This window comes from Colletes latitarsis, chromosome 14 (genome assembly GCF_051014445.1).
Source record: "Colletes latitarsis isolate SP2378_abdomen chromosome 14, iyColLati1, whole genome shotgun sequence".
Classification (NCBI taxonomy): domain Eukaryota; kingdom Metazoa; phylum Arthropoda; class Insecta; order Hymenoptera; family Colletidae; genus Colletes; species Colletes latitarsis.
The window spans coordinates 17,960,041-17,981,116 of NC_135147.1; the positions used below are offsets into that span (position 1 = coordinate 17,960,041).

General features: G+C 32.4%; 1 protein-coding gene across 1 annotated transcript; it reads right to left on the minus strand.

The window, feature by feature from the left end:
* Positions 1 to 2,069: 2,069 nt before the first annotated feature.
* Positions 2,070 to 3,161, minus strand: LOC143350145 (uncharacterized). Its single transcript, XM_076782031.1, has 2 exons — positions 3,051 to 3,161; positions 2,070 to 2,330 (listed from the first exon to the last, which is right to left on the minus strand). Exons 1-2 carry the CDS (start codon positions 3,129 to 3,131, stop codon positions 2,196 to 2,198), a joined length of 216 nt encoding a protein of 71 aa, XP_076638146.1. The 5' UTR covers positions 3,132 to 3,161; the 3' UTR covers positions 2,070 to 2,195.
* Between the last annotated feature and the right edge of the window lie 17,915 nt (positions 3,162 to 21,076).

Consider the following 21,076-nt stretch of genomic DNA (forward strand, 5'->3'; position numbering starts at 1 on the left):
GAGAAAGCTACTATGTAATTTGAAGTTAATTTGTTCGCTTCACTCAATTTTTCCCAAATTCGGATGCTCAACGTATTTACAATTTGCAAGTTCGACTGTAAGAAACATGTAGAAATTTTGCACAAGTAACCTAGTGTAACGATTCTGTACTTGAGAATTTCCAGTATTCGAGAGTAGTCACTTTAGTATGAACCGAGCTCCTTGTCTCCAACCAATCAAACGCAGTGACCGCTACTGATAGGATCAATTTAGTGTCATACTCATTGACACCGATTTGTATCAATTAACAAGCATTGAGATACCAAACAGATGTCGGAATAAGTTGTCATTGATCTTCGTAAGACGTACTTGAAGATTTTATTATAGATAGTATTGATACGTCAAGTATCATTGAGATCTCAACAAGATTATTATTATCAGATTTGTGGATTAGTCGAATGACTTGAAATAAATTTTTAATCTAAATAACCATTCATATATGTATATTTTATTATTTTTCACAAAGTACAGATGTGAAAATTAATCCTGCAATTTTGTATCAATTGCTTATTTCAATTTAAAATTGTATTGTTATTAATATAAGAAGTTGACCTGATGGTAAAGCAATCACAAAAATTATTTCTCTTTATGTATTGAATATCTATTACAAGTCTACTCTTTTCAATCAAACTTCAAACTTTATTATAAATGTAAATTTTATTTATAAAATATCGCAAAAATATCGCTTCAATAAAAATAGAATTAAATATACTTAGTTGAATGTCGCGGATAACAAATAGTTAAATATACTAAAGATTATATTGAAAATATTACGGAAATCATACGATACTATAAACGTACAATCATTTTATTTTTCTATAAATAATTAGTCTTTTCTTTTATAAAGTAAAATATCTGAAACATACATTATGTATAGTATTGAAACACAAAGGTTGGTTATAAATAATAGTTTAAGAAAATCCATAATTTCTGTAAGATGTTCACATTAATTATGATATAGTACCTATTTCATGGAGACACAAAGAATGTAATATAATAACTATCATGTTTAAATATTTTAGCTTCATAAGAAAATTTCAATTTAGATTTATACTTAATTTTTAAAATAATTTTTGCATTGTTATGAGAAGGATCAAAGTAAATACTATTTTAGAAGTATTTAGCTTTACATTTTATATGTAATTAGAGATGTTCCTGTTTAATTTAAAAATATTAAACGTGTCACTTTTTTTTCTTGTTCAACTAGTTATTTATTTTGTATAAATTTTAGTTCGTATAATATCGTGTACATTTAAACCTCACCGTGATCGCGTGTATGCATTCTATCGAAATAGGCGATGCAATTACTGATAAATTGATACGATTTGATTCGATCACCGGATGACAAACATTCGGAAAAGGAATCTGTCCTCGCTAATAAAATTACAGCAAGAGAAATCGTGATTGAGAATTTCAAACATCTTTAGTTTTTTAAACATTCGATGACGCGTATTATATATAAGTTAGCAAATCTTTAAGATTTATGAGCTTCAGCAATTAGTATTAACAAGTATTTATTAACATTAATTTTTAATATATTTAGATCCAATAAAGAAGAAACTGAATCAATAATTTGTAATTAAAAGTTCTGTATAAATTAGTAACTTCGTTAAGCATTAGAATAGTAATATTGCATTAAATATTTATTCAGAAATTATAACAAATGATTCATGAGTATTAAATACAGGCATTCAAGTAGCTGTTTTAATTAATCATAATTGATAATTAAACTTGCTCGAATAGCTTTTTCTATATTCTTTCGATTAGCTGATTAATCGTTAAGAAATTAAACATTCATTTTATAAATTTTTAGCAGAGATGATAATTTGTTACACTTTTTTTATGAGAAGTAGAAATTGGAAAATTTACGTTATGTTGTATTTGAACGAAGCTTTTCGCGTATGATATAAATATTTCGAGCAATCCAGATGAGATCGAGTGAGTATTTCGAATTGTTTTCGTATTTAATTCCAAATCGAAGGACTTGGTATTAACGAGGAGGATATGACAAATAATAACACTGAATAAAATACATTTTTAAAATGATGTATTGGCAGTTTTATGTTAATGTAATAGGTATAATGTATAGAGATAAGTGGATTCGAGGATTAATTCGTAGGCCTACGAATAAAATATAATACCGGTCAGTTGATCATTTATTGCGAATCATCGGCTGGTGCTGACGGTTCTTGTGGTGGATTTACTGGTGTTGGTGGAGCAGGTTTCTTGGTACATCGGCCAGCCCATGGGTTGCATACTAACGGTGCACAGCAATCTTTATCGTCAGCGCACTAGGACAAAGTATTCTTAGGAATTAGTCATTCGTATCCGTACAAAGTGACCACTAGTTTCTAATTAATCGTCGTACGAATTGTAAAAATCAATCATCAGGACAAAGTATGAAAACAAACTCTAATAGTGTACTTTCAATCCTTGACAGATCTACTATCAATTGCCTCAACTTCAATTTTTGAATTTCTTTATGAGTTGTTCACTATTCTTTTTATAAATTATAAAGTAGAAACGGGCAATTGGATTAAATTTAATCACATTCTTTCAAACAGTATTTTTGAAATTCGTTAAGATACTTGAAGGCCAAATATTACTTTCTTTGATTAATAACTTACAAGAATAAATATCATATTTTACTTATAAATTCCGTAATTATTATCGTACAAAATGTTTAAATAATTGAAAATATGATTTATAATAATTATTCACAAGATAATTACTCTGTCATCACATGCCATTAGATGGCAATTGATAATTTTAAACTTACAATTATAAATTACCACGTAAACTCTAAAGAATTAATTCAGTTCTTAAATTTTTATATACAATCATCAAATTTGAGTACTAATTTAATCGATTGAGTTAAAAGACAAATATTTATATCTCTTGAATCACAATAGATATTGGCAAATATATATAAATAGCAGTAAACGGAATTTTTCCGAAAACGTGGTAATTAAGATTTACATATATTATTAACAATTGGTGCGTTTACTTACAACTACTCCAGGTGGTTTGCAGCCGTTCACAAGGGAAACAACCAGAAGAGCGGCAAACAGCATCACAAACAGTTTCCTCATTTTTGTTAATATATTGCTAATCGAAATAGAAAAATAGTATTTACCGACGAACGTTTGCAAGAATAGTCTTGTTTATTAATAAATGTGCACTTAAGTATAAAGCTCACCTTTTCTTCGCTTCAGTAGAACTTGTAGCTTTCTGATTCAGTCTGGGAAGACTACTGTATTTATAAGAGAAACTAATTGGTGGGGACGATGAAACTTTTCCTTTTTTTCAAAGTGTATTGCACCTTGACGATTCATAAAGCTATTATTTGCGATCGTCGCCGATAATATCGTACCTTATCAGGGTTCGCCTGCCAATTAAACATCGAGGAACGATCGAATAAACAAATTACGTAAATCCTCGTGTCTTCAAGTTATTTATAAAAATCAGAACCCCCTGTTGAGCTTTATCGTGATAGAAGTATCATTTTTCTTGAGATAATGAACGATGTTTACGATGATGAGCAGAATTTTCTATAATTTGATTCATAACAACTTACAATCGATATTAAAATTCTTTTATTAGGTATTCAACGTGCTTCTCTCGAAAATATTCTACATAATAGTGAATTAATAGACATTGTCACGAAATTATATCGATCTACCAACCAGAAGTATCTATTATCTCAACCTTAATCATCATCAACCATCGAAATTAATATTTTTATTTTTAATTCCTTGGGGTGGGATTTTTTTGACGACTGTTTGTTAGTCCCTCCTTTGAGTTTATTTAAGCTAGCAACTTGAGTGATTTAAACGATGGTTCATTGCAGTCTGGTATTTTATATGTATTTTTTTTAATATTTCAAAAATAGAAATTCGACGCATCTCTCCCACATAGTGTGCATCTTCAAAATTTGATCGTACTTGTTAGCCAAACACGTAAACCAAGTTTGCGAATTAAATTTCGAAATGTGTGCCCGTGATTTGCGGGAGAACGATAATTTTAATTCGAACGACTGTTGCGTAGCGCCCGTTTCCGAAAATATACCTATCCATTTGCAATTATTTAGAATTAGTCGAATTTACGTGAATAAGTTTTCGTGTCACGCAACGCGCTGAGAAGCATGTATAATAATCCGCAATTGGTCATGAGCCCGCGAAATAGTGATTATTAAGGATCGTTATTGATTATTCTTGTTTCTGCCGACAAACTGTGAAATTGAATCGGATTCCAGGATCGCGTCGTCAACGCATTATTTCCAAAAGCGAACTTCTATGTCGCGTTTCCCCGAACGTCATTAATTATTCGCTCGTGTATGACCAACAATTTCAGCAAGTAGCATAATTGGAAAGTATGACAAACACTTTGTGGTTTCGTTCCTCGTTCATGAATCGATGAAGCATTGAGGGATTTATATATGTAGCAAAGCAAGCAACGCTGATGCGAGCAGTTAATTTGTACGATTAATACAAATTTTTACGACGATGCACATTCACTGTTGTGCTCGTTATCCAGAACAATATTGTAACTCAATACAAGTATGTATTTTTTTTGCATTTTATACGTATATTCTGAGAAAAATTCACACATAGATGTTTACATACCATGGTGTTTCGAATATTATTTGTGCATTCAAATCAAACAAAAAAAAATCGTGTAAATATCTGTTGGCTTTTTCTGTCTAGTATTTTCAAACTATTTTCCACAATGGATGTTAAATTTTTTTTAAACTATCAATTTTCGTATGACAGTTCGTTTGATGACGTTTGTCGGACGTAGTAGACATTTCATGTTTCACAAGGAGCAACAGTTTCGGGGGTAACCTTTGTTGACCATACTTTGTGTCCCCCGGATAATATCGCGATCTGATGTTAACCGTAATCGTCCATTAGATTTTCGTGCCCTGTCGACGGTAATTGGCGTAACACCAGCGTAATATTTCAAAACACCTACCGTGTAACGCGCTCGCGTGTCGCTCAGCCTATCAAACCCGTTCTCTAAATTGATTCAATTGTCGTTTCCCGAGGGAGAGACCTCTTCGTACAAATATTTTTGGAAATCCGTTGAAAACCATCGGCTGCGGCTGCTATTACCTTTTTTTTCAATACCGCGGGCGATCTTTCCTCGAGGCCAAAAATTATTGTCATACGCTTGTGATTGGAAGTTTCGTTCTCTGGAAACGCGTAGGTGATGCGCGTGCGCGATTAACGCCGAACCGAAACACTATTAAATAAAACGTAATGCAACGTTCAACTTTTCGGGCCTAAAGCTGATTTTCCTGATACTCGATTCAAACATTACTTTCAAAAGTTCTCCTGTTTCTTTTTTTGTCAGCAACCACATTAATGACACAGATTAACGCACGCTGACTTGCGGCTCGAATTTAATTTATCGTTACATTGCGTGGAATTAATAATGCAGTTTTGTTTTTCACGAATTATTATATAATTGATGTACTGGTTTCTTTTCTCGATCAATTTCTCAATTTCTAACGTTAGAGATTACTTTGAACCTTAGTGCAGTACAAAGAAAAATCAAAAAGTTAAATTCAAAAAGTCAAATTAAAAAATAGTGAAGAACTTCTTGATTTCGCTTCACTCGAGGAATTTACGTGTTTGTTCTGATTTAATTATCTTGTTCCATCGTTTTGTAACACTTTGCATTTGTGCACATTTATGATAAGCAAAGATTTTTGCAGCTATAGAATGAATCATGTGCATATGCAGAACAAATAAACTGAGAAAAATGAAAAATTACATTTTGCATTTAACGAAATAAAATTTTTATTAAATCTTAACTCTCGAATAGTAGCAGTAACTCCCGAAATATAAACTCTCTTTCAAGTTGTTTTTGACCTATCTCAACCGTGGATTACGTAGTAACAGATGGTACGTCTGTCTTTGCAAAAACATTGCTTTGTTGGAATTCAAATTACGACAAGCGGACTCACAACATTCACAGCTGATACCTGGCATTCAGAAATAGAGTCGATCTGTTTATACCTATAAGGACAAAGTCAAATTTACATTTTCGTTCAGTATTCATGAGGTCGTCGACGTGTTCGGATCACGTTCTTTTAAATTACAAATTATTCATTTTGCAGCGTAGTACTGTGTGGTGCGGTGTGACATAATTGAAAACTAATTATTTGAATGCGTGAGGAAAGTGTTCTTTTTGGACTTTCATAGCAGTTTGTGTATATTTGTACTTCCATAATCTAAGAAATATTTGTAATTGTCTCAACACCTACACAGACATTCAAATTCATATTAAATAAAATCGTATCTTTCTTAGTTTTGATTCAATTTGTCAGGAGCTGAAATAGAGTTGGCTCAAATATAAATTGGTATCTATTTTTGCATTCACAAACTAATTTTTTTGGACTATGAAGTAAAATGTGAAAGTAAGTCACAGTTGTAACTTATATTTCTTTGAAGTACGAAAATATACTTTTTTGAGACAATACTATTACATACGTAGCAGAAAAAGAAATTTTCGTCTTGTACACTGTTTTATAATATTCACGAGTATTTGTTAGTTTTATATTCTATTTAATTTGTAAATTAAAAAACAACGTTTCGTAAATATCTAGTAACTCAAAAGTTTACTTCATAAGTGCGCGATAAGTGTTTCGATTATTTAAAGTATAGTGGAATGGGAAGACAAGGTCGGCAATGAGATATCGAAGCACTAGTGAGGTGTAAACTTCAAATCGGTAAGTGAATATTCAATATTTTCACTATTTCACTGAGAAATGGTGAAACTCAGAAGCCGTTCGAATTGGATTTTCATTTTTAATTGTTCGTTTGCATACACTGTTCCAGCCATGAAATTTCAAATGTTAATACGATACGTGCTAGGATAGTACGTGTTATGTTTTTAATTTCTATTGTAAAACGTTAAAAAGTGGTATACCTTAAGCTCGAACAGTCACACATTCAACTTTAATAATTTAGGGAGCATAGAGTATTATAAAAGAAATATTTCTCTTATCACGAAAGAGTTTTAATGTTTATGACAAACATATTTTACATTTGACAAATTAATGATAGTAAAAATAAATAGAGATTAATAAATAGATTAATATCTTCATTGTATTAAATAATAGGAAAGACTGTTGCTTATAAATGTTGTATGGCTTCAAGAAGTAGATAATATCATAGCAATGCTTTTATCTTATATTAAAGCGTAGATGATATTTGATGCCTAATTTTATGTTTTTGAGAATAAATGTGTTAACATCTATCTTAAAACTAATAATTTCCAATATATTAAGTAACAAGTGCGGAGTGAAAACACTATATTATTCTTTATATTATTTAAAATGGTTAAGATATTGGGGTGTCTTATTTCTATATATCATCATGCGTATATCTGCTCACAAAATATTAGACAAAGTTCGAAATAATCTTTTTTCATTTTATATGTTTGCAATACTGAAACAGTATAAAACACATTCGTTTTTTAAAAATGAAACCGTTAATTCTAAAAATAATAATACGACTGAAGTATTGTTATATTGTGTGTATGGTGGATTATGAATAATTTTGCAATGACAAAAATGCACGTCAATATATTGAAATAAAGATTACGTGTATTTTCTTAAAAATTCCCTTTTCGCGTCGATGTTCGATGATAAATTATAAATCCGTAAGTAAATTAACTTTAGAAATATGATTTTAAATATCAACAAAATGAAAATTGTAACGTATCGATGGAGAAGAATCCCAAAGGGAATCTATGGACGTCGTATCTTTTTCATTCGAAATCGAATTAGTTAGAATGTATTTTCGTGCTCATTTTCAATTTTAAATTACGGATTGAATTTTTCAGTGAAACCCCCGAGCGATACCAGAAGATCTGATAGGATTTTTACAAAATTAAAAATGGAGATATCGGGTGGTTCAAACAGCGGGACCGTTAATGAAAAAAAATTACGAAATAACAAATCGTTGAACGTTTCGTAGTAACGGAGTTTATTATTTGTAAAAGCTTCATGAAATCGTTCATGGAATTCAATATCGTTTATATTATCGAAATTTTATCGAGGCACGTATTATATTTACATTGTCCCGGAAAACGCAAATACCAAAATGCGTTTCACCTTTAAGTGTCGGATTCCTGTATGTAAAAATAAACCTATTTTTGAATTTTCTCCACGCAATTTCAATGAGCTGCTTAAACCGATAATTGCACGTTACACGCGAACTCGGTTTGTTATTATAAAATGTATGTAACCCGGACTCCGTTAATCGCGAATAATATTTCCCTCTGACTGATAAACACGCCTGATCAAGTGCATCATTGCTTGCATCAATTTAATACAATGAAGACAGTTAAAACATTTATCGAGCGCGGTTTTGATAATCACCAAACAAATGAACGATGAGTCATTTTATCAACGCGATAATTAAATGGTCGTTCCAATTATTATATTTCGCTGCATCGAGAAGTTGATTCGAATGAAATGATGCTGCGATTATGGGCAAGATATTTCAGAGCTACAGATTTTACGATATTAACGTTTAGATATTGACAATAATTATGACTAAAAATAGATAAAACAAAATATATAATTCATTTTATTCGTAACACTATTTATTCTTGTTCGAGCTTAACGGCATGCCAATTAACGTATTTGATTGGATTGGATTCTGTTATGTTTTTGAAAATGAACATCTCTTACGGTTACAAATTGTAGTATTACGATTATTATGCTTTGTAAATTTGTGTATTTTTTAATATCGAGGCCTCAAACCAATACCTTTTGATATCATTGAACAATCCCACCACTGGTTGAAAATTCCTGAAAATTGTAGGCGGTTTTTTCAAGTTTATAGAACTGGATAAAGCAGAGTTATTGGTAGTCCGAGGTTATCTCGAAAGGAATAGAGTGCACTCGTTGCACACACGTGACATGTGCATATGTGCATCTATTAAATCTTGGATGAAAGTATAATATACGTACATATGGTTCGTCTGTCTGAACGAAGCGATGGCTATCAAACTCAGGGTCACTTCCGAAGAAACGATAAACTGGCCATGCGATATCTATTCCACGAACGGTATTATGCTCTCAGGGATTGGAAAATTATCAAACTGACAAAGAATTGTTTGCTATTCGCGGGATAGTTTTCCGAGGTTACGGTGTTAGCGTAAATATGATTTCCAGAGAAATCGATTGATCTCGATGTTAAAGTAATTTTTTATCTATAAAGATAATGTTGATTTCTTTCTTGTTGATATGAAATACTGTTGACTATGAATAGCGTGTGTTATGATAACAGCATTAATTCAAATGCAAAAATGTAGAAATATCGTAGAGATATAGGTGTTACAAGAATGTACGATGTTTGTTTAGGACATAATTTTACAGACAAAAATCCGTAGAATAAATTTTAGACAAGTGAATAATGTGTACTATGTATAATTATTCTATTTGCTCTGTTTTAGTTGATATATGAATATTATGTGTTTATTTGATAGTATATATCCTTGATTCAAGAGCAAGTGATATGTACGTGTAATTAGTCCGCCACATCTGTTTACGTAGAGTCTTTTCGGGATAAACATTGATAAATACAAAATAAAATACGAAACGGTTGTAACATTGAATTATCAAAAATTATTAAAATAAATAATTACTAATAATTATACACGTTGAAAATTACATTCAAACATATATTTATATACAAGTAATTTATATTATAGCAGAAGTGTTAAATAATTATTTCGTTTACCCTATTCTCACACACAGAGTACAACATGTTTATTAAAAGATCTGTTAAACAGAGTAGTAGTTCAGGAAATAGAAAATTATTACTCTATGTGATTAATTCTTTTTAGAAAAAAGTATTAGAATTAAATTTTGGATTATGATCAATGCTTAATTATATGTCAAGAAATCTAAAGATACAGTGACGTTGAAATTTGTTTCTTTTAGTGAGTATTAATATTATTATTGTTATTTACTAAAAGTCGAAACTTCACGATTCTGAAAGGAATAGTTTTCTTGGGTTCAAATGAACCCGGAGTCCACTGGACGAAGGTTAATCGTTGTATATTATTGTATTCTTGATAAAGAAAGAATATAGTATTTAATATCACTTTTTCTAGACTAGTAATATCTAGAAAAAAAGCTTCTAGCTTGTACTGCGGTCTGCTTTTGTTCCTCTTGCCGTAATTTATGGTAGCTCGACCACCTTCATCCGCTTACAGCCTAACTTTCAAGTTGTTCTCAGTAGCTTACACCACTTTTCTCCATTAATAATTTCTCGTTTTGTTAAACAGAATAGTAAAAGAAATGTTTTTTAGTAAATATTTTAAGCAATAAAACTCAAGACATTTTTAACTAGAGTTTAGAGGTGCATCAGTGCACAAATGTATTATCACTCAGAGAATGAAATTCTTATTCGATTTTTTTACTCAGAAATTAGGATCAATCTGAGAAGGAATTTGAACTTTATTCAAAATTTTTTAAAATAATCACTTGAATATTAAGAAAAAATTTGAACTCAATAATTAAACATTCGTGTTTTAGTTTTAGTAGCTTCAGAACGGTAAGCAGTAATTTAATGAAAAAAAGCGTGAGATGAGATAGAAATTATTGTACAAGTGTGTGTTGCAATTTGGCTTGAATCGATTCTCTCTCAGCAGCATACTTGTTGCTGGCGATTGGAATGTTGCGTGTAGCGTAACTGAATTAACTTCGCCTCTAAGACGATGTCTGCATTAAAATTGCGTGTCGGGGTTGTGTGGAGGTTCTGCACGCACATCCGGTTTGTATTTCCGGACTAACGATCGTGTTCCGGTACACGCGGCGCCTTAACCCTAAGGAAACGTTAAACGTGTCGGGGAAGTTAGCATAAGTGTCCGTTTTTGGAGGGAAAAAATTATAGCGTACCTCGTGTCGCTTGGGACCAATAACAACCATGGTTAATTAGCTAATTAGCAGCCTAAGAATTCCTCGTTATGATTTCTTTTTCCATAAACATCAACTAAAGAAGTCGTTAATATTGTTTACAGTCTGTATTTTCTACAATACCTGTCCAATAAGGGATTTTAATTAAAGCAGAAACTGTTCTGCTAATTTGTAATTATTTGTAATGGCAGAATAATTAATAAATAGTTCTCTAAATGTTCCTAAAAACTAATAACTGAAATTTATGTAAATAATAATTGATTATCAGTCTTAAACAAACTACTTTTATGAACGTTTCAATTCATACCTTTTAAGTCAACTTCAGAATAAATTATACAATCAAAATACGAGATTAAAGTTAGAAATATTTGAGGGAAATAGTGGGACCAAAAATAATGATATTAAATAGGAGTAATATTATAAAATACATACAGCAATGGTGAAAGTAAATAGGGTTTGGATTGTATGAATTAAAGAATACATGAAAAATTTATAATAATATATGTGGAATGTAATTCAAGCACGTAGATTACTTAGATAGAAAAAAAAATATATTTGCAACATTTCTATTATACTTATTGTTATGCTATTAAATTACATTCTATAGAATAAAAAAGATGGTAAAAAGTAATAGTTGTACTTAATAGAGAACAATGACTATACAAATAATGATATAAATCAAATGTAAATTCGATGTATTTCTAGTCCAAATATTGGTCAAACTGTTCGAATCGGTTGCTTTTTAAAAAATTTGTAAAAGTAGATAATATTTTACGTTCCCTACTTTTTGTTACAAAAATAATTAATTAATACTGACAGTAACATTATAGTGTTCTGTTAAAAATTTTAGAATAGTTGTTTGTAGCTACGATATTTGTTAAGCTCAAAACGTTGTATTTTTAAATCTTAATCAGTTTATAGACCGAATAGAGTCGAACAATTTGTTTACTACAAATCCGTGTATCGGCAGTTTTAAGGAATTCGAACGAACCGAATTGTACAAAGATTCTAATCGCTATCTGAATCCAATTCTAAAGTCTTAGAAAATCATATTATCGTATCACATAGTCATTTCCTTGAAGATGCGTCTAAGATCACCTTGTTGTCTTTCGATCGTTGTCTTCTATTATTAAATATCTCAAGTGTTTACGGCTAGTACCTCCTCGGCTTTCCTTATCGACCGATCACCTTATCTGGCGGCGAAATACTCCCTAGGGTTTGCGTGCTTCCTAGTCACTTAAGTGATAAATTTTCGCTGCTAACGTCGAGCTGTCTTTAGCGGTTTTGCCCCACAGGATCTATTGCTCTTTTAGTTAACGATTCTACGGCACTTAAGCTTCGCCCATCGTCTTCTCCGCGTGTCTCAAAATACTGGGTGTTTCAATATCGCAGGTACGAATTTATTTAAAGACAGAACTTGATCTAGTTCGAAAGTTTCCGTCGTGAGATTTTTCTTTAAAAAAAAATTACTTTGTTACGTTCTTCCAAAACTCTGTAGAATCGTGTTACCTTAATTCTCACGATGAGTTAACGATCAATTCAAACAGTTTGAGTAACTTTAAATCGAAATAGTTTGATTTTATAGTTTCTATTGCAGTTACTTACGAAATATTAACATAGAATCACTCTGAATCACTTCGAATTTATTGTGACAAAGGTCTTCTATCGTCGATAATAAACTTGTATTCTTTAATTTATTTTGATATATTCTACCTACTTCTAAAATTTGTACGTCGTTTATTTAAGCTTTGTTCGTATATTCAAATAGTTTTATGTTTTCATTATAGAAAGAAATTAACACATGTACTAAAATTTCTTTTTAGAATAATTATATGTCGATTTGACGCACTTTGTGATGTTCTTCGTTTATTAAATTCCCTCCCTGTATTTTCATTTTCAACTAATTTTCGCAATCATTCCATTGACTTAACTATCAATATAGAATCCTATTTATTACTAATGTTGATAGATAAGTTTCCCTATCTCTTTCAACTATTTAAAGCCACACAAAAGTCGCTGAACCGTAATATTTCCGAATTTTTGCTCCCTATTCCGTCGTTAGTGTCAATAATTTTCTGATCGCACACCTATAGTTCCGACACACCCTGTATCGCACATTTCTCTTCTATTCCGTCGACGTGTTCACCCCCCATTTTCTCGTTCCCTGATTCGTTCCCACCCTCTGTTCTGTTTTGATCCTGCCTTTTTCAGCCTCGTCTTCGCCTTGATTTTCCAGCTTTTCTCTCGTCCCTGTTCGAGCAGTATCGCTCGATGCCTCTCTTTCCGCTCTAAATTCCCCCCCCCCCCCTCCGTAGCTCTCTCTCTCTTTCGTCGACACTTTGGTCGGTTCTCCCGACTCGGCTGAAGTGGCGGACAATTTGATAATTGGATCTGCGGCACCGCCGTGATTTACGTGTACGAGGGTCCAGCTGACCATTCGAGCAGGGGGCACGCGATGCATCCACCCTCGAGTGCCAAAGTGGAGACGATCGCTGCCGAGATACGCGTCTTCTCTGCGCGAATTAACTGAAACTATGTTGCTACGACGGCTAGACGTTGTTTTACGGTCCCGACCAATTCCGATGATAGGGCGTATTGCCGCGACACATGTGCTACTACGAGATTGTCTGTGGCATTGTCAACAAAACGCGAACCTATTTACGTTTACGAGATTCGTTCAAAAAGACATTATTTCATTTCAAATAATTTCTTTTGCTCTTTAACTATTTGTCAGTGTTCGAGGTGACTTTCTTTTTAAATGCCTCTAAGTTAGGATGAGCATTAACTCGCACGGATTCCTTGAATTTTCAGAACTGGTCGTAATCTTAACTCCTTGACGTACGATTTAATCCTAAATAATTTTTCGAACGTATACTATTTAATTTTGTTTAAATTTGTTCGTACAAGGAATAGCCACGAAAAACATCATGAATGTAAAAATGTTTTGATTTTAATGAGTCAGACTCGTCATTGTACGGGAAGGGGTTAAAGAAATTGTTTCCTATTCATATTTTCTGTAAAGACGTTTCCCGTACTCACCGTCAGAGTATTCTATATCTATTAGTAATTAAACACCTACATATAAACACCCATGATTTTTGTTATATGTGCTTGTTTTGGTTCTATGCGCTCTGTGACATCGAGACCTAAGCCACATACATATTTAGATTAGACTAACCCATAAAATATTTGGAAGCTTTTCTCTATATTTGTTTGTACGATATTGCACACCCATAAAGAAAATAAATATAGTTAAATAGAAAGGGTCGGACGAGCGCTTGCGAGAGAGTGGCACCTCTGGTGGCGAGTACGGGAGATGTCGCCCCAAAATCCATGCACACAAAAATTGTTCTCTATTAATAGTCGATCGTCGATCAATTAAATATAATAAATAACGAAAGAAACGCAGAGCTTTGCCCCTGACATCGATAATAAAGCTCGATTATTAGATTGCGCGGAGGAAATGGATATAAAAGAACCTGGTGCGAAAATTGCCTGTGGTTCGATAGCGAGCCTCCGGATGAGCTGTTCGTGTTGAATCAAATCCGCCGTTGCAAGATGAAGGCGACGACCCGTAAAATGAAACGACGATGTGCCCGAAAGAACCTCGTAAAGCTTTCCCTCCCGTCGGGCGAAAGCTGCCGACACGCTCGACGCTTTTTCTCTTTCTTTCCACTCTGACAAGTTGGCCCAAGTATGTACATCGTATCGCGCTAACCGTAAAAGAGAAGCACGAAAATGCGCCGCTCGGAGAAATAAACTTCCCGGCAGTTGTGTTTCCTCGTTTATTTGGAACTGGCCTGGCTGAACTTGGAAATTCACGAGGGATTTTCTTGAAGCAGGGACGATACGACCGGAGGAAGAATTTTCGCGTTCGAAACGTCGCTGCACGGTCGATCGTTCTTTTAACGCGTTCGCTGTCGTCGTTTGGTCGGAAAACCGTCCGCCGTAGACCACGTTCCAGTAATTTTATTTATTATTACTATCAAACATATTTTTCGTAAGCAATGCGCGTTAGAAAGAAAAATGGAAGTGCAAAAGTTTTTCAGTCTTCTGTGTTCAACATAACAGTCAGTATCAGTTTTTTATTTCTCTTGAAGTAATATAAAAATTTAATAAAAATATTGTGAACTATTTCGATTTTAAATTCACAATTAATCTCGAGTATCCTTATTTTGTATTGATATTGTATTCATATTAACGACTAAATAAAGTGATTTTTTGACTTTTTGATTAATTTTTTGTTTTAGTTTTGGTTGAAATCTATACATAATTTATTTAGAAGATTTTTGTGTACATCGTATGGTTTTGGAATTGATATTAGAAGATTGAAACTTCAGAGTGACCTTTCGCTCTTTCGTTTCACGGATTACTTATGTTTTGTTGTTTTACAAGTCTCTGTAAAGTTTCATAAATGTTGGGGAAGGGGGGGGGGGGGTATAAGCAGACGTGTATGTGATATGTGATAGGGACCGTGTTAATATTGGCTAGTGACGAGACAAATCCATTGACATACTCATTAATACCAACAGGTATCGATTCTCCAGCATTGTATTGATGCATCAAACAGGTATTGAAATAAGTAATTGGTATTAGTAAAATATACTTGTTGACATTCCTAACAATATCGATACGATTCAAGTATCAAGTATCGTTAAAACTCAATAAAACAACAATGTAGCTAATTTACTATCAGTGTTGTGGATTATAATAAATCTTTATGTAGATAATCATTCAAATATTTGTAATTATATTTCGTGTAATATATTTGCGCGGTTTTTATTTCTTTTCATAAAAAAAGATTATGCTTTTTTCATAGTTACTATAAAATTAAAGGCGAATAAAATTATATAGTTAGTAATTATATTTGACTAATTATCGAGCTGTGACTATAATTGAAACAGTAGCAAACTTGATGTAAAATATATATATTGTGACAATAATCGTATAGGACAAATACAAAACAAGAGTATACATTTCAAACGTAAATGTATCCAGAGTATCAAAATACGTTTGCACGTGAGACTAACATCGAAGATATTACTCCTAGACTTCGAAACTTGCTTTGCGTTTAATATATTTGTAGAATTTTTTATGTTATTTTTATTTGATTACTCGTTGTAGAATATATATTTGTCACGATCGTTATTTGGGGCAGTGAACACTTTAAACAAACAGAGAAAGTACCAATTCCGTTTAGAATTTTCAATTGCTAATTCTTCTAGCAAGCTAGATGTTATTCTTTCCGTTTTGACTACCAAATAAAGGTGTTCCGCAAACTCGATCCCTCTATAAAGGCAGTTTGGCCTCTCAATTAGACGAGAAGCGTGGAAGTAAACGCCACTCCCTTTAAAGATTCTTAATTGTATTCTATTCCGATGTAGTAGAACACGCGTTCGTGGAATTTGACGTGCTATTTATTCGATTCTTTGTTACCGAATAGGAGCGTGTCACAAGGATTATCTTACAGCGTGGGTTGCCTAAATGAATATAATCGATTGTGGACTTCTGGAAGTATATCGTTAAGGACTAAAATCTAAGAGATTTTTTGTTGATCGATACTAGCAAATTTTTTTCCGTTTCGAGTCATTTTCAGTATTATTCATCAAAACCTTGACTACTATTCTAATTGTATAATTTAAAATTGTACGAAAATTAAATAATAGTAAGAGACACATAGTTCTGGTTAACCAGGTATCTTATTTTTATTTGATTCATTAAAAATGTTCATTAAACATCTTATATCTTATATGAACATTTGAGAGATATCAAATCCTGACTATTTATTTGATCAACACATTGTTGTTTTATTCTTTGTATTGTACAAAATCTTGCGTAGTGCTTGAAATTGCAATATGAAAATATCTGAAAAATAATTTTTTCGACAAGTATCAAGGCACTATTTTTGCATTACGTTGTGAGACAACTTTTCGTTTGAATTTCATTTGGAAAATAAGAATTGAAGTTTGCAAAAAATTACATTCCTCCTACGATTATTAATAAAAAGTGTGTAAATGTAATAAACGAATACCTCTCGAAGTTAATATTTGGTAAAATGTCTTGTTTCTTAGTTTTATCGTAAAGTACTCGGCTGTTTGAGAAACATCGTAAATTCTTTCATCGTGTTTTATTTTTCCGTTATGGGATAAAATATTCTTTGAGAGTTGCAAATGGAATTCATTGCTTTCGAACTAAATTAAGTATGAAATGGCGCGAGCGGAAACATTGGAAGCGATAAAGGAAAAGTGGTTACTCATTAAATCGTATCCTTCGCGGCAATACCTGCCAATTTGAATATCGTTATTTTATATTCTCAGCAGCATTAAATATTATTAATACGGCCGGATAATAAATTAATAACGCAGAAAGCGTGATTAAATCGAGCCGGTTAATTGATTACCGCGACGAGCAAATAAAAAATGACGACCGACGAATGGCAATAAACAGTAATTTACTTTGGAGCGCGGGGAAGCCATCAGGATCAAGAGTAAATTGCGTGGATTCCATATCGGTAACGATTAAAAGTATGGAAATCAATCATTAAATGTAAATAACACTCGGTGTATAAATTCAATAATTTATTAATCAGCATTTGTATCGGTTTCAATCCGGAAAGATTTCTACCAATCGCGTTACCGCATTTTCCCCGTAATTGTATAATAGCAACCGCGACAACGTCGATAATGACAATATCATTATTATTACTATCATCGTTAGTTTTATCATTACCTTCAAGTGGATTTGCGCGTCGCGAATCCATATTATTGGGCTGGTTGGAACTAATGAAACTGTTGGTCAAAGGGAAAAAGAGAAGTTAAAAAAAACGAGGGTGGTAAAAAGCGCACGACAACGTTTTATCTGTTGCATAAGAGGATTTTTCGACTGAAAAAAGCTGGGATCGAGAGCACGATGTACCTTTATTCTTGCAGTCTCTTGCGGTTATGTGCTCCGTGCATAAATCGTTCTTCTCGCGACAGACACGAAGGGAGCGGCGTTAAGGGTTTACGGCACCTCGACAGCGATAAAATAGAGGCTACCTTTAGAAATTTTTTGTAAAAATGCCATACGCTCGATTGAAATCAATTTTTTACTATCGACCCAACATATAATAATCTGTAACAGCAAATTTTTTTATGTCTCTCTATATTGTATGCAAACAAACTGAAATTCATTGATTGCACCAAAAGTGTTTGCCTATCTAAGTTTGAGTAATTTTACAATTGTAAGAAATTGTAGAAATTATGGTATTTTAAGAGAAACAGGACATTTTCATTTATCGGAAACTAATTGCAACATTATTCGTTCCATGATGGGAAATTTGATTGAGAAAATTAGTTAAATATCATTAAAATCTGCTTAATGCTATTCTCATTATAAATCACGCCGACGAGAAAAACTTCATTTGTTTATAACTTCGAAAATTTTTAGTTTACCTTTAACTGTTTGTTACATAGTATTGTACACGTTTCGTTTAAAGTTACTTTTGCAATATAATTAACCTTTTACGCATTCTTCTAATAATTTAACAACATTGAAGCACAAAGAGGTTTCTATAACGAATAAAATTTTTTAATTATATTTTAAGCAAACAATTTATTATTCTTAAACATATGTTGAAAAACGTTTCTCGTTAATAAATTTGTTTGGGAGTTTTCAAGATCGGTAATCACGTATTCGAAGTTGACAAAACAAAAAGAAATGATTTCACATATATTTTTAAAAGACATATCGACTCTATCGTATCTGTTACTTTAAATTCTATAATCACGTTTTTACTCGTGTTCATAATTTGTCCAATTTCTGATACATTGAAATTTTGTTTCTTCGAGGTTAAGACGTTCTTTCCCAATTTTATTATTTTAACGGGGTTTTCTTACAAAATTCGGTCCTATTGTTGTCTAGATTTGGTTGACCGAAAAAAGAAAAGAGAGAAAAGTTATGTTTCTCGTATTTGATATAAAAATAAAAGATTTTCTATTCTTCTCGCCATAACGGTTGCGTAACTCTAAGAAAAGAAAGAGCTACCGTCTTCCTCCGTGTATCTACAGCGGTCTGGTTTAAAAAAGGTACACTTGGGTCGAGGTACGCGAAGATGTATAAAACGGAGGGAAAAATGAAACGAGTTCGGAGGAGGATGAAGTTGCCAACGGAAGGAAGTTTCTCACCCCCATTGTCGTTACATCGCCTTTGAGGTGTTTTAAATATTACATATGCACGTTCCTTCGTATTACATTCTCTCTCCGCGCGCGTAGAACAGTTGTTCTTAATTTCTTCCGGGACCTGTTTGCTAAGCCGTACAACATAATATGAGAGATTGCGTTTAACTTCGTTAGGTCAGGGTATCCTTATTACTTGGAATTTTCTTCCTTGACGGAGTTCATATTATTGACAAACGTACATATTGCTTACCGTTTAAAATATTAATCACCAAAGCAATGGCAGTTCGAGCACGAGTATCTTTAATTATCTCTTGCTTTAAACCTAGAATATATACTTATATAGTTAAATTATTATTAAATGGTTTTATATTCGTAAAAGAAATTACTAAATAATAGACAAAATTTATTTTTAATTAGATATTCTGGTTGAAAATGTTTTATAAGGAACGTACAAAATGTAATGTACAAAAAATTAATCCAAACGAAACAGGTGTTATTTTCTTGTGTTGTGCAGTTGCAGAAATTACATATGAATGTTAATGTTGAACATTTTTTAAAATCTGTTCTTTTAAAGTAAAAATATTCTTTTATATTCAGTAGGCAAAGGTGAAACAAAGTTTATCAATCGAATAAAGCATCGCAATTTCATATATTTTGGTCGACCTTGTATAACCATAGCACAAAATTTCGTCTAATTAAAGCTAACTTCGAAAATGTTCTATTTCCTTAACTTCAAAACTCAGTGGTTCGTCTTAGGGTTTGATGGACTTCGTAGTATGACTTATGTTAGATTCTTTCACTTGATTCTTGTCGGTTATAAGCAAACTTTACACGTTGCAGCATATCATTGCTATAAAAATATTTGCATACGACTTTTGGTTATTAAAAATAACTACACTCTCGAGTGTATCTACACGATTTTTTCCTTAAACGATATCATTTCCTTCGAGGAACAAGTGGCGACGTTTTAAAACCGGGAAACATTTAAAATTTAGACTCTACAACATCGAACCAACACGTCAAAGTTTCTTCAATCTCGAAGGAATACTGTTGATCGCGAACAGAGGAGAAATAAAATGAGAAGAGGCAGTCGTTGAAAGTTAAAGTTACGTCTTTCGACGAATCTCTCAAAATGGGGTGCTAGGCAATAACCTTTAGCTGCGATAAAAGAAATCGACCTTACAATAATACAACTGCTAGAGATGGCGGTGTAAAGTCACAGACGAGCAGTATATTTCCACGTGTAATCTCGATTTTACTGTTCTTCTTAAATAGTCCATCGGAACATCCCGTGGAATAGCCACTTAAAACATTGTAAGTGCGAAGAACATCTTCCGTTGTCTCTCTGGAGGCGTGCAAAACGAATCGTTGTAAACCTAGGGAGACGATTTTTTATGAATTTGCAACTAAAATGTAAATACGTGCGTTTAAAACAATGCGTTTAAACTTTTTAACCTTCTTCATTCTGAAGATAAATAGCTATTATGTAGGTGTAAAAATTATTGTAACAAATATAAAATAAGAAAGGAAAGAACAAGTCAAGAGATGAATAAAAAGAACAATAATAAATCTTTCTATTAAACTAATATTCTATAAAGAGGTGTCCTTATCATCAATTTTACGTATTATATTATAAGATACGGATTTCGTTTCTACATAATGATGATTACAACTTGCTTTGAAGATATTAATTAAAGATCATAATCAACATTAATGATTTCATTGTATATAGTCATAGTAAAATTCAGATAAAAATTTAAATGTCTAGTAGTAGTCGTTCGTGTTGAACAAACATAAACAGTAGAGAGAAGAAGCTCTCTGTTTCCAAAAATTCTAAAAGATTATTGAGATCTGGCAGGTCAGAGTTCGAACCTACTTAAAAGGTACTTCGTGACATCAGAGTCTCCAGATAGCATCGTGTTCTAGAAAGTGTTGG